The sequence below is a fragment of the Molothrus ater genome, chromosome 15 (genome assembly GCF_012460135.2).
Source record: "Molothrus ater isolate BHLD 08-10-18 breed brown headed cowbird chromosome 15, BPBGC_Mater_1.1, whole genome shotgun sequence".
In the NCBI taxonomy this organism is placed as follows: Eukaryota; Metazoa; Chordata; class Aves; order Passeriformes; family Icteridae; genus Molothrus; species Molothrus ater.
The window spans coordinates 13,996,810-14,012,203 of record NC_050492.2 but is presented as its reverse complement, the minus strand read 5'-3'; the positions used below and the strand labels follow the sequence as shown (position 1 = coordinate 14,012,203).

Genomic DNA, 15,394 nt, shown 5'->3' with positions numbered 1-15,394 from the left:
TCTAAAAAAACAAGTATCATGGTATTGTTACTCTGTAGATTCATACCCTTTTGAACACACAAATGACAGGTTTGGCCCCAGTTATGTGACTAGAGAGCAGCGCTGTATTCACACCTGGGGGTCTCCACCTCCAGCATCTGTCCTAACCAGGGCAGTCCCAGCTCCTTCACTGACACAATACACATCACTGTATTGGTAGAGCACAAAAAATTCATGCTTTGAGACAAACTGTTACATGGATATATTTATTGCATCGCAGTCTTAGCAATTTTAGATATAAACATTTATATCTGGAAAGCAGAATATTGCAAATTCAGTGTTATCCAATATGTTCATAGCAGCATCAGCTTCCTAAGAAACAAAATGTTTAGGAAGACAGAGAAGGAATTACAAACAGGTTACACCCTCATTTATCACCATCTGACCCAAACATGGAACTGCAGCTGTGAAACAGATATTGAAGTCACCAAATGTGACCTTGAAGACATCAGTGATTTCAAGACTGAAGAGTGTTTTTGTACCTGATTCCTCACATGGTTTTCGTGTGCCAAGGTGAGGTTAACTAACAGTCACGAGCCTGGAGAGGGCAGAGGGTTGATGTATCTGCATTACCTGACAGAGGGAGTTTTGATAACAACACTTGGCACTGGTACAGCATTTACCACTTCCCCAGCTCCTCGAAAGACAGGCAAGGAGAGCTCTTGGATGTGCTACAGCTGTGGAGCATCAGGGAGAGGGATGGAAGCCACTTGCCAAGGCCATTCGGTGAGCAAGAGGCAGTGAAGAGAGTGGAATTTGTCAGCCCCTGATTTCAATTCCACATCAGTCTGGTGGCTCATGCTGCTCCTCTGTGGCTCCCTAAGGAAGTTTTACAGGTGACTCATTGGTTAACAAGTCCCAAACTGTGCAACTACAGTGGGTGTGTGCACCATTGGAAAGAGCTCAACCCATCTGTTCCCCTTGTAAAGCCCATTTTAGTTTTAGAGAAACCAAACATTTCTCTCATCTCGTCCTCTCAGAATAATAAGACACCTTGGCACAGCTGCACTTTGCTCTGAAGCAGTGGAAACCAGAAGCAATCACTATAGGAGCAGCTTTCATTTCTTTCCTGAGGGAGAGCACTGATCTTTTGAGAGGAAAAAAGGATGGATATGTTTTCACACAAACTGATCAAACTACTTTTCATTCTAAACGAATACAGACTGACTGAAAGTCTCAGGTGTACTAATTTTTTTTCAACAAAGTCATCCAGGTGTACACCAGAAAGCTTCAGTTATCCAGGAACATCAGGAGGCATTTTCCTTCCCTGACAGGCCTTCACTTCCACCAGCTAAGAGCAAGAGCACTTACAGTGACATCTGAAAGGACTTGTAAACATCACGAGACAAGCATGTCTGCTATTTCCCCATTAAAATAGTCCTTTCTCCTGCACCCCAGGAAGCCAAGGAAAACCAAGCCTTCTCCATCCCCATCTCAAAAGGGCAAATTTGCTTAGTTTTTTCTTCCCCCACTGGGTTTCCTCTGCAAAATGTTAAGAGCAGGATCAAACATGTCAGTCATTAGGGCTGGAGCCTGGCAGCGATTCCAGGAGCAGTTCAGGTGCTGTGAAAGGCTCACAGCACAAGGGATGCTGCACTCAAAGCTGGCTTGGCATCCTCCCCTTCATCTACAGAGCTCAACTGCCCAGTGCTGGCAGGATTGTGCCCAAGGCACAGGTTAGAAAGCCCCTTCCCATGCCAAGGAGTTACCACCACCTGAGTAATTCCTCTCCCCTCCTTTGTCTTTGCCCAATATCCCACTACTCTCTGTCAGTGTGAAGCCATTCCCCCCTGTCCTGGCACTCCAGGCCCTTGTCAATAGTCTCTCTCCATTTTTCTTGTAAGCTCCCTTCAGGTACTCAAAGGCTGCAATTAGGTCACCCCAAAGCTTCTCTTCTCCAGGCTGAGCAATCCCAACTCTCTCAGCTTTTCCTGGTTTGCAATACTAATTACAATCACAATGTCACAAATTCTGTAAAAACTTACTTTTCCACTATTATTTCTAGTCAGCAGCAGCCTTTCCTAATGTTCTAGCAGACTGTCTTAGGATTGCCATTAGCACAAACTTGAATTTTTAAGCCAATGTCAAGAAGCAAAAGCATGAACTGAAGTAGTTCTGGGCTGCAGATGCTGCAGACCTCAGCATTCATATTTTACACTTGGCAGTGCAGGCAGGAGAGAAAAAATCCTCATATTAATTGGCAGTATTAGCAGTTGGGCTCTGAGGCAGACACTGGCACATACCTGAGCAGCTTCTCAGGCAAGAGCTGTCCTGGCTGAGGGAATCACTGCATCACCTCTGAAAAGCTGCAGGACTCTGCCTTCCAGTTTTATCCAGAGGCAGAGCTTGCAGTGTAAGTTGGTGCTTATAACTCTGATCTGTTTAATCAAATACAGGAAGTTTACCTGGAAATAAACATCTTCATAAACTCAGTGTTTTCAGTCAGCTGTCCCTGCTCCATTTTCCTTCAAGATTCTGGATCAAATCATTTACACCTGTCTCACTTAGGTCAGTGCCAGTAAGAAACAGAAAGGCTGAGTGTGGGCAGAATGTTGGATAGAATGTCAAATTCAATAAAAATTACACACCTTTTTATTCTGCCTCTTTTTATCCTGCACACCTCTTCACCCAGTGATTCACAGGTGCAAGTGGGTGACTGCAACAACAAACTAGGAAAACCTAGCACTTTGTGAAGGAAAATAAGTAAAAAAGCTATTTTTTAAAGTGTTAAAAAATCAGTTTACTCCAAAAAGTAATATTATCTAAGATAAATAATTCTTCTGACCAAATAATTCGAAAAATCTAAAGAGAACAGTATGAAAATGAAGAACAGCCAAAGGCTCTTTGAATTCAAAACTGGATGGGGTAACATTCCTTAGGGAAGGGTAAAAACCAGCGGGCACTCAGGCCTGTTCCTGCTGAGACACTGCCCTGCTGAGGGAATGCTGCAGAAGAAACAATGAATCCAAACACCGAAGGAGAAGAAGCAGATGGAAAACAGCACTCACTGATTAATGCAGTAATCACCTGCAGAGGACATGCTAAGTACTTTGCTCTAGGTCAGAAAAAACCCTTCCAGGCAATTAACAAGCTGGACCACTGAGTTGAGAATAGGAACCAAACCCACGCTTTTTTATAAGCTTTTTTCCCCCTTTGGCCTTACCTTTCCACAACCACAGCCTAAGGAGTGTTTGATAAAAATGAAGCACCTGTGCAAAAAGATTTCCTAAGAAATAATCCCAGAAATGAGAAATTATTTTAAAACTTCTTCAAATTATCCCAACGCTTCTTTGAAGTTATTGCAGAAAACTGCTCCCTGCAGTAACTGGGTACCTCACCCCAAACACACTTTAAGAACCACTGCTGAGCACCAGGCTGAGCAAAGTCCCAAAAACACAGGACAGGTGGCACCTGTGGATCCTTTCTAGGGAGGTTTTCATATCTGCCCAAAGCTTTTTCACCCTCACGTTGCTCTGTTTCCTACTCTTCATTCCTTAGCACAAAGACTTTGGTGTGTTCATGCCCACAGCATCACTGCAGCAAGAGAGGAAGGGCTGGGAGCAAAAAACTTTTTGAACAAAAAATTTTATGTTGAGTTTGGAAAAGGAAAACCATAGAAAGAAACAACCAGAAACAATTTTAAAAAACACTGAAACCCAAGCTCATTTGGTTCCAAAGGTTGTTTTCTTTTTCTTTTTTTAAACAGATTTAGGAGAATACTTCAGTGAGGTAGAAGAACCCATTTCAGAACATGACATTCAATTTCATTTAAAGAGCAATGTTATCTGAAGTATTGAACAAGCAAGTGACAACACACCTAGAGGATCACTTGCTTCATCACAATCACGATGCTTGAAAGAGACAAAATCCATAAGAAAGCATTTTAATAATGCATTTTAAAAACACACAATGCCAGAAAAAGTGGGAAAAGGAAGACATTTTGGAAGATCTGAAGTTGTAGAAGAGGAAGCAACAGTATTTAGGAAGCAGTTTGGAAATAATGAGAAAGGTGGACAGGAAAGTAGGATACAAATGAAGAACCAACAAATAATTCATTAAATCTAAATTGGAAGGGAGCAGTTTAACCACCTTCACAGATAAGAGGAGGAATGTTTTAACAATGAGGAATGAGGTAGTGCAAAAAAAGTAGATAAACTATAATCCTTAACCAGGTTTGCTCACCAAGGTGATGATTGTGGAAGAACAGGTCAGGGATGATATAAAAATCAAGGCACAAACTTAAGTCTAAGCACCAGCACTTTTCATAAAATGTAAACAAAGAAACTTGTAGATGTGAAGCAACAAACATCTGTAAGGTTTCAGGGAAAAACCCATTATGAAAGGAAACATTGAGACTTCTAGCAGCAACTGAGAACTTGGGGAAGTGTCAATCAACAGGAAAGGCAGCACAGCCACAAAAACATTCATGGTAGTTGTATCTTAGTTAATGCACAAGGCATAAACTAGACAGACAAACAGATGTAAAAATATGAGGTGAAGAAAAGCAAGAATTCAATGAGCTGTCACTGTATGTCAGCTTGAGGGTGATCTGACACCCTTTGGTCAAATATGAAAGAAAGAGGAGAGGTCAGAACCAGTGGCCTTTGGTACTAATAGAAAAGGCAGAGAGGAGCCATCCCAAGCAGCTGAAATAAGAACAAAGCTGCCAGAAAACAGAGAGGAAAATCCCCACAGCCATAAGGAAGAAAATATTCACTTGCAATAAAAGCTGCTGGGAAGTCAGGAGCAGAGATAAGCACCTTGTTTCTAGCTTCACATGTTTCTAGTAATTTGTGAGGGTTCTGGTTAGTACATAGAAAGCCAACCAGGAAAGGGTGCAGAAAGCCAGGACAACAAGAATAGTCTTTGTAAACCAGAGTTTACAATGTCCTGAGGAGACAAAGTACTGACAGGAGAAAGAGGAAAAAAAAAAGAAGAAAAAAAGGGGAAAACTACAGAGCACATGAACACAAACATGAACAGTAAAGAAGGAAGGGGAAACAAGAACCTCCATGAGAAGAATCTTTTCAGTGCCTAGTCTCAGTTCACAGAGGGATGGGATTACAGCAGTAAAGCAATGTTTCAGAAGAAGCTGCAGAGAGTATTTAATTTTTTTTCTTTTCTTTTTCTCCCTTGATGAAATTATTTTGCCTTGACAGTACTTTTTATTCTGTCCCAGGCTGAACTTGGCTTTGAGCTCAGTGGCTGAGCTCATCAAGCCCCATGTCATATGAAATGTTGACATAAGTTTCAAGCTCCCCCAGAGGCAAACAGCTGCTTTGTGTGTCCAGAATGCCTGCTAGATGATTTCTGTGATTCACCCAAACACCAGACATATCCCTAACGATCAAGCAAGCAGAATGCTGCATCTGCAGCAACAGAAATCCATGTCACCCACAGTACAGCCACTCAGTTTGAGAACTCAGGGCATCTATATGCAATGTCAGTCCTGCTACAAAGCAATTTCCCAACTTCAGCTTAAACACACAGAGCTGCTGCAAAGCACAAGGCAGTTGGGATGAATACAGAATAGCAGCATGAAATCTCTTTTGACAACAAAAGGAACAGGCTACATAATGGAACAGCTTCATTTACCCTCAAACTTCTGCAGGTAGGTTTTTTGGAAAGCAGTTTATACCTGAAGAACCCTGGTCTGAGCTGCAATAATTCAACAGCCTTGCTAAAATGAAACACTGATGAGTTGAGTTTTTTTGACTTCTATAATTCAGAACCTTTTCAGGCACATCTCCAAAGCTCAACTGGAATTAGATGATGCATCCCTCACATGGACAGGAAAGACCCATGAAGATTCCTGCTCCATGAGAGCTGCTGGAGACACAGCAGCTCTGGTTTCAATACAGGGAGCCTGAAAGGTGTTTAAATACAGGACAGGTGTGCTCAGCACAAACACACCTGAGAAAAACCCAATCTTTGCCAGCTTCACTCTTACACTAAGTACCAAGTGGGCGAAATATAAAAGGATCATTTTCCATCCTCACCCACAATAAACTCCAAACAGGGAGGTCTCTGAGTCAGCTACATCATCTGCTTGCTGGTGACACAGGGCCAAAGCACAGCATTACAAAGAGAGCCTAAGCTTTGATACTGGAAACAATTTACAGTCCTGCCATCACCCACATTAAAAGAATACTTTACAATTAAGAGGTTTTCTATCACACAGAGCATTACAGAGCTAACTATGGCAAAGAGGCCAGTAGCCATCAGCAGGATGTGACTCCACTGTTTTATAAACTATTTCAAAATGACTGTCAGAATTATATCTCGAAAAGAAGACATCCATGTAACAGCAGCAGATAAACTGTTGGTTTCATTAGCAATTTCCCCTTGATATTACTAAGAATGTGCAAAAGAGCATTTCTGATTTATTGCAGGTCCAGATCTTATCCTTAAATGTGTGCCACAAGTAGTTCCTGTAACAGTACACCAAAATTCTCTTACAACCCTCTCCCTTTATCTTCTTTTTAAGAAACAGTGGGATCTGTGCTTAACTCCCTCATATCACAGAAACAACTGTGTTGCTGACCTTCTCCTAAGACCCCCAACAGTGATCTAAGGAGGCTGCTTTGGCATCAAGCCCAGGATGCTCAAGTTACAATTCATTCCCCTGCCTTGAGGTGGCAATGGGAAACCAGCCACGGTACCATCCTACTCAATGACAACTCTAAATAGCAATGGGAGCTGCAGCAGCAAGTCATGCTATCAAATAAATACTCTGCCAAAGGCTCAGCCAAGTCAATGTGCTAAATGGACAAGCAAGACATTCTCTCCTCGAATAAAGATCTGGTTTATGTGGCGGGTGAACACCTGCTGGTAATCCACCTTGGGCCGCCTCCTCCGGCGGGACCGGCTCCTCGCTTGGGCCCCCTCGGGGTGGGCAGTCCTGCTGCCCACATCAGCTTCACTTCTGTCACCTGGAGTCTTCTTCTCTCCAGCTCTGCTCAAGTGTTTCTGCCTCTCACGCTCCTCTTCTGCTCTCCCTCGTCCAGATCCAGCCTTCAAACTCAGCATCTGAGAGTCATTTGTCAAGGCCAGCTCCTTTGAGACAGTCTTTGAGTCAGCTCCCTTCTTCCCCGAGGATTCTGCAGCTTGAGTCTGTCAAACAGCTGCAAAAGGACAGTTGTGTCTATGACCACACTCATAAAACAAGACAGGCCACTTGTTCCACACTTCTACATTGTATTTTCATGTACAATCCCAAAGCAGCTCATAAGACACAGTGACAAATCTCCACCAGCAATAAAGGCCGTGTTTGCTTACCAAAGTCAAACAGTGACAGAAGATGAATGAGCCTCTTGCATGGTCATGACTGTCTTAATGTGAGCACCAAGGAATTTAATTTCAGGAGCAACACTGCTGTGTGGTAGCCTTTAACTTTGGTCAGGAGAAACAGAGATACCAAGTTGCTCCGACAGCTCACTTTTCTTTTAATATTGTCAGACAGTTTTAGAGAGATTTTCATCCTTGTATCATGAATCCCTAAGATAAGGGGTCTCTATTAGCAGAATCTGTACACTGAAAAATGGAGGGATCTTTTGTGTTCCCCAAAACAAACTAAAAGATGATGTGTGGGTATTCAGGGAGGTGAGCAGATCACAAACAACAGAAAAATAATAAAAGCTACAGCAGCAGACCCAAAGCACTGTATGAACTCATTAATCTAAGAACACACGGTGCTGAAACTGGAAAAGAAATTGCTTTTGCTCTGGCAGCAGACAAGCTTTTATGAAATAATGAAAAATGAGATTTTTGGTTAGCCTCTCTCTTCCCAGCAACAGGGTGGAAAGCCAATGGCTGTGAGAGTGAGCTAAAGGAACAATGACAACTTGATTATTTTTAACTAATCTTTAAAAGAAGGAAGGGTGGGATCTACCAGAAAACAGATTTAAATGGCAGGAATTTGAAAGCAAACTCCTCACAATGAAACATTTTAAATGTTTTTGTGATGCTTCTCTGATGTTCAAAGGCCTGGAGCTGTTGCCATTCAATGGGCACTGCCCTGTCACATTTCTTTTCCCTTCATTGTTCAGAAGTTCATCTATCATCTCTTCAGTTGTCATCGTGGTAAACAACTCTATTTGCAGCTGGATCCTAGAGAGTGGAGAGCTTTGGAGATCTTGGGCTCCACAGTACCCAGACTGGAAGCTCAAGTGACCAAAGAGCTGTGTTGTTTCTGTGGCTGCAGACACAGACTGTGCCATGAGGAATTCAGCAGCAGAGGGATGCTCTGCCACATTCCCTGGCAAGACAAACATGGACCTGATCAGTCCATGGTGCAAAAAACACACAACAAATCCCACATCAAAACCCACAGAGTGAGCTTCTAGAAGTTCAGCATGCTACATTAAGCAGTGGCAACAATTCTGATCTGATTCTAAAGTGGAGCTTTAGGAACACTGGACTACTAAAGTATTTTCAGATAGATCAGAAAACATTTTGGGGATTTTTTTGCTCAGTTCATGTTATTTTAGAGTCATCTGTAATAAAAGGAGGTAAAATATTTCAAATGTAAACATAGGTTCCAAATCAACGCTCCCCTTTTATTACTTTAAAAAAGGAGATCCTAATAAGAAAGAAAGCAGCAGATGTCACCTACTCGGGTCAGTGAGAGCTGAGGTTCTGCATAGAAGGCTTTGCCCATTACTGGTTTCCTGTAAGTCTCATCCACATCTGTCAGGGCCTAAAAAAGATAAAAGAAACAGAAAGATTGAAATTAAAATAAAACATGAAGCAGCTTTGGACCAGCTTTGTGTCAAAGCATTATGAAATTATGTTCTGAGAGAATATCCATCCCAGGAACAAGCTGTGCTTTGGAGCTGGTTTGTTAATCATCTAAATTGTACTGAAGTATAAAAGCAGCAGCAAAGTTCATTCTGCATTATTTGCAAAATCTCTGTGATTCCTGCCTGCAAAATCCTTCCCTCCTCCCCACTTCCAAACTTTTCACACCTCCAGGCTCACGAATATTTGATAGCTGCTTTTCCATCTACTGTCTTTAAGATCTTCACAAGGTAGAAAACAGGGAAAAGCTTTTGTCACTGGCAGCTCAGTGATGTCAGTGAGAGAAAACACAGAAGCACCCACCACTATACAAAGACTGGGTTTTGCAGAGAAAGAAAACTCTGGAAGCTTCCAATATTCCTCATATTCCCCCTTCCTGTGTTCTTATACAAAACTCTGAAGATGTTGGGAACCCTTCAAAGCTTCTCTCTCACTAAAACCTCTCTAAGATGGTTGGGCACCTCCCAGATGTACCAATCCAACACCAAGTACCACTTGTGCCTGAAACCCAGCACTTGGTACCAGAGCAAATTTTGTGAACCACAAAACCACATTAACCTTCCCCATATGTCATTTGCTTAAACCTGATGCAAATTTCAATTTTTCAATATAACAGTTATAAATCAAGGGCTGGAACAATAATTACCATATTCCAGAATTTGTCAAATGCAACCAAAAAGCCTGTGCAGACTCCACGAAGGCCCTTGAAAGTGCGGATGTGGACGTTAATTCTGACACCATCCCGGACACAGCGATGGAGCTCCCCCAGTGGGCTGCCTTCATGGACTAGAACAGAAAGAGAACATCACCAAAATACACAGAACCACAGAACACAACTGTAGAACAGCCTGGAATGACTGATTGGAATGATTGATTAAAAATCATCTTCTTTCAACTCCCTCCCACAGGCAGAAACAGCTTCCACTAGACCAAGGTTGCTCAGAGCCACACCCAGCCTGGCCTTGAACACTTCCAGGGTTGGGGCAGCCACAGCTTCTCTGGACAATCTGTGCCAGGGCCTCACCACTCCCACAGCCAGGAATTTCTCTCTAATATCCAATCTAAACCTACTTTTTTTTTTCAGTTTGAAGCTACTCCCACTTTTCCTGTCACTATGTATTTTTGTAAAAATTCTCTCTTCAGTATCTATCTAAAAACCATGTAGAAATCCACTCTATGTACAAGTATGACAGAGCTTGGCACAACACTTGTATTCTCAACAATAGCAATGAAGAAGCCCCAAGCACTGTAGCACACTGTGGTTGCCATTACCAGACCACCAAAACTCTTCTTACAATGGGGAGAGCCAAGACCAGAAAATATGAAGGTTTTGCTTTACATAGCCCACAGCCAAATCAGCCTTAGCTGAAAATCTTTTTGCTACATTTCAAAAAAGTAATCCAAACTGTAAATAAAAGTGGTTGAGAGGGAATAGAAAGCTCACAGGGGCAGAGTTAGTTCCACAGAAAAGACAAATGCCTGGTTAAGGCTACCTCAGATTAGTTATGAGTTGTGAATAAAGAACTGTAGCAGATTTGTTCCTTTTCTTTACAAGAGGATCTCTGAAACAATGAATGACCAAAATCCTTCAACTTACTAAACTGGACCAGTTTAAACTGATGAAAATGCATTGTTTCAGTTAAGATTTCAGCAGGCAGATGAACATCCATCAAAGTCCTACAAGCCTCTGGCAAGGAAATAAAATCGCTCTAAGGAGCAGCCAGCAATTAAACCATGCTAAAGCCCAGGACAATAATGCTTTAACCAGAGCAAAAGTGAAGGAATTCAGTAAAACATACAGCTTGCCTGGCTCACACAAGCCTTGTCTTCACACCAGAAATCTTTGCAAGTGTAATTTATCTAGAGGGGTAGATATTATTTACAACTTCCACCCATGCCTTGGTACCCACTTGCTGTACAATTCCTACTAGGAGTCAGGAAAAAGACTTGGTCTAAAATCTCACATGGTTCTCCACATTAATAAAACATGGGAGCCAGAGATGACCTCTCACCTTGTGCTTTATGGACTGTACATTCAAGGTTTGATTTGCACACCAGAAATTGCTTCCTGTGAGTGTAAAGTGACTGTGTAAAAGAGCTGATCTGCAGGACTGGGCTGCAGGCTAATTCATGGCCACAGCAGGGAAATCTAAATCACTTTCCTCTGAATTAACCTAATCACATTTATTTTTTGAGATCCATTGTCTTCTTGCCAGCCCTCTCCAGCTGGATAACTGCAGGAAATTGGTTTCACACAGAGCATAAGCGGTCTCAGCACCTCCCAGCCTTGCTTAGGGGGTCTTTCCCTGAGCCTCTGTGTCTCCTTCAGCTGAGCTGATAACAAACATGTTCTGGATTGACAGATCCATCACAGGAACCACAGATGACCCCATCACGATATCCAATTAATGCTTCCAATCAGAAAACAGTATTTTTTCTAACCAACCCTGAGAACTTACATAATAATTTAAAATCCAGACTTATTTTTAGATTTTAAGTACCAATATTCCATTTTAAGTAGGAACTACATCTACATCTAACCCTTATTTTCAACTATGCCTCTGTCTCTCATCACCCAGGAAAACACTACAGAGCTCCACCAAATCTACACTCTACCCACTTTTCCTTCTGTGTAAGGTTCTGGCTCCTCTATGGCAAACTTCCAGCTTCATCTGAGCAAAAGGGCAGAACACATCATCCAGAAACCCTTCAACAACCTGATATTCTCAGAAAAAATAAAACCAGCAACGCAAGGCATTTATTTTTGGAACACACCTCCTCTGCAAGCAGCAAGGGCTATAATGAGCAGGCTCTGCACACAACTAAATCTGCCAATGCTTTCTCTGTTGTTAGGGGCCAGCATGAACAATGTTTCAACAGGCAGGGAAAAAAGTTACCAAGTTGGTTCTCAAAATCCAACCCTTACCTGGGTAAAATAAGCACATGCTTAATAGCAGGACTCTGAAAAATTACTCCAAAACTACTATAAGCAGAGGGCAAGCACCCCAAAAGGGTGAAAATAAAGATCTAAAGTCTGGTTAAGTTCAAGTCTTTGTCCTCAAGGCAGACTCTATTAAGAGGCAAGATTAGAAAAACCTCAAGAGAAAAGCTGAAAAAGCTCAAAACACGTCAAACACCTTTCCACCTGCCCTGCACATGAATTCTCTGTCCCTTGGTGCATGCAAAGTGATGATAAATAACTCCTCCTGAAGTGATCCACACAGTCCAAGTTCCAAACACCTGTGGTGCAGACATCCCCCAGTTACAGGGAAAGCACACAACTTTGGCTATAAATCACTCACAAAACACCCCAGGCTGCTGAATAGCACTTTCTGTATCAGTTGTGCCAGTCTTCTTTGAAGCCCAGACATGGATGTGTGGATATTAAGTATGTGTTCTTAATTGTTCTTAATTTTTACAGTGGTTTTTTTTTTTTTTTTCTCAATTTTCATCACCAGTGCAAATACTGAGATATTTTTAATTAAGATCTGAAATCAACATTTAAGGTCAGTTTTCTGGAAATCCTGGGCCAACAGAACCTCTGCATTTGTGCAGAACACTAAGTGTAATACTTAAGATCATGCAGCATCTATAGCATTGTGATTTAGTGTCTCAGCAAGAAAAAGGTTTTGCCTTGGGCATTCAAAATCAAACATTTTGGGCTTTGCCTTTTCAGAAAAAAGGTAAAAATTAAGGTGATGGTGCAAAGATAATCTGATTCCAAAATGAACCCCAGTATTTTTAACTAAGTGCCTAAAGTTACATCTCACCTGACAGCAATGCCACTTGATTCTTGGTGTGGGGGCACAAGTAGCACCTCTTCATGTTTAGGGGATGTTTACCCTGACTGCACACAGAACATTTTTACAAGAAATATGTATCATCATCACAGCTGATGAATTTAAATTTACATCACAGCTGTCTCTCACCTCAATCCACTGCTCTGCCATCCTGTTATCAGAAATGCCAGTATTTCTGCCTGCAGGATGTTTGGTTAGCAACCAAGCAACAGCAGTGTGTTACAGACTTTCCCTGTGGTTATGGTTTAACTACACCCTGGACTAGTCCAAACATGGCTTAAAATAGTACTTTTGAGAATATAGCAGTGTCTCATCCTTTTTCTCCTTAAAACCAAGAGGATGTAAGTAATTCACCAATTAACAGAGCAGAACATCACCACAACAAAGTCAGTGTCATCTCTGCGTGAGCAGCTCTGTGAAATGCTGTTCCTCATTCCTGCACACCATTTCAGAGAATCCCGGAATGGTCTCAGTTGGGAAAAACCTAAAAGCCCATCTTGTTCCAATCCCCCCACCACCTGCAGGGACACCTTCCACTATCCCAGGGTGCTCCAAGCCCCATCCAACCGGCCTTGGACACTTCCAGGGATGGGGCAGCCTCAGCTTCTCTGAGCAACCTGCGCCAGCGCCTCTGCACCCCAGTGTCATTTCCCATCAAAATAGATCATTCACCCCCCACACCCCACTGTCACCCAACCGCTTCCGCCAGCCATCGCTCCCTCCTCACCCCCAAACTCCACCGCAACTCCGCGCCGGCCCGGACCAGCCCAGCATGGGCCCTCACACCCTCGCCTCCCCTCAGCCCCGGCTCCCTGCGCCCGCCCAGCCCGGGGCCGCGCTGCCCGCGCCCTTACGGGGCATCCTGGTGAGGACATTGCGCGGTGCCCGCCGCCGCCGCCTCGCCGTTCCGCCTTCAGCCGCCTCCTGCTCGGGGTCCGCGTTCACCATGAGGCTGCGGAGGCGCTGGATGCGCTCGGGGTCGGGAGCGGGCGGGCCCCGGCGGGACGCGCGGGCGGCGGGGGCACCGCGGCTGGCGGAGGCACCGCGGCGGCCGTGCGGGCGGCGCAGGCCGCGCTGGAAGCTCTCGTACTCGGCGAGGTTGTTGAAGCAGGGCGCGGCGGGGAAGGGCAGCGGCGTGCGCGGCGAGTAGAGCGCCAGCAGCGGGTCGAAGCGGCTGGAGCTCACATCCAGGCGGCCAGGGCTGGGCGAGCGGCGGCGGGAGCCCCGCGGCTCCGCGCTCGCCGCGCCCGCCTCGTCCTCCTCCATGCCGGGCTGCGGCCGGCCGCACCGCCCAGGGCCGCCGCCAGGGGGCGCTGCCGCTCAACGCCCCGGGCCTGAGGGCGGAGCGGCCGCCATGGGCGGGAGGGAGCCGGAGGGAGCCGTGAGGGAGCGCCGGGAGCAGGGACACCTCCCTGCTGCACCCGGCACCGGAGAGCGTCCAGCAAAGGCCGCAATGATGGTGAAGGGTCTGGAGCATCTCTCTTTTATAAGAGACACTGCGGGAGCTGGGCCTGCTTAGCCGAAAAGACTCAAAGAAGGGTATCAAAAGGATGGTGCCGAACTCTTAACGGTGACTTGCCGAGGAGCAGTGCACACAAACAAAACCACAAGAAATTTCACCTCAAAATGAGGAAGAACTTCTTCATGTTGAGGGTGGCAGAGCACTGGAACAGCTGCCTGGGCGTGGAGTGTCCCTCTCTGGAGGCATCCCAGACCCACCTGAACACGTTCCTGGATAACCTGCTCCAGGTGTCCCACTCTGGCAGGGTCCTTCGGCTGGATGATCTCCAGAAGTCCCTTCCAACCCTGACAAATCTGTGATTATTTGCAGTTATCTCCCACTGGTGCAACCCTCCCCCTGCAGCCCACTCTGGGGACCATCCCTGGATGGGGCAACAAACTCCCCCAGCCCAGGCCATGAAATCCACCTGGGCAACGGGCAGTTGCAATGTAATTTGCACTTTAATGCACAAAAGGATACACAGGGCAGAGTAATTTCACTGAGGAACAGCAAGGAAAGGCTTTTTATAGGTTTTACTATAATGATTCACCATCTCCATTAATGTTTCATAACGGGTTCCCGTACCTTTAATGCTTCTTGTTACGGCAATACATCAGCCACAGGTTGTTCACCTGTTTCAGAGAAACACCTCTTTCTTCACTGGGTCACAGTACAGGACTCCTGCAGCTACAGAAATACCCATGTGTTGTGTGTGCCACCAACACCAGGCTGCTGCTGGAGCCATTTATCTTAATATAAATTAAAGGGCATGGTTGTACAGATAATCCTGATCTTGGTTCCAAAGTCTGCATCCATATGTGAACAGCTAGGTTGACTTGTTACATATTATTATTGTAAGAATGAGTTAATTAAAAAACACCATGACCTAATACAGACCTGTTTTTTAATACACACACAATGTACATACATAAAGGTACTGCAGGATGTATCAGGCAGCCATAATATATAAAATAAAAAACGTATATTATACTTTCCAAACATAAATCATGGCTGCCAAATTATTTTTTAATCTTTCATTTGTTACCAGGCTGAGTAAATCCAGCTGTTACCAGTTCTGGAACAGCTGCTTTGTATTTAATGTCCAAAGTCAGGCACCAAGCAGTAACATGGAATTTCAAAGTTAGAATTTATGTTAGAAGATAAAGCATTTATGTTAGAAGATAAAAAAATCAACAAAGTTCTTAGGAACAAATAACTGGTGCAATTATTCATTCTGAGTCATTAGCTGACCATC

The 15,394-nt window shown here is 44.0% G+C and overlaps 1 protein-coding gene across 1 annotated transcript; it reads right to left on the bottom strand.

The window, feature by feature from the left end:
* Positions 1-229: 229 nt before the first annotated feature.
* Positions 230-13,904, bottom strand: LSM11 (LSM11, U7 small nuclear RNA associated). The gene is given in 5 exon segments (XM_036391845.2): positions 230-7,142; positions 7,145-7,163; positions 8,654-8,737; positions 9,485-9,624; positions 13,493-13,904. Coding segments are annotated over 5 exon segments (1,005 nt in total). The 3' UTR covers positions 230-6,792.
* Positions 13,905-15,394: the final 1,490 nt, after the last annotated feature.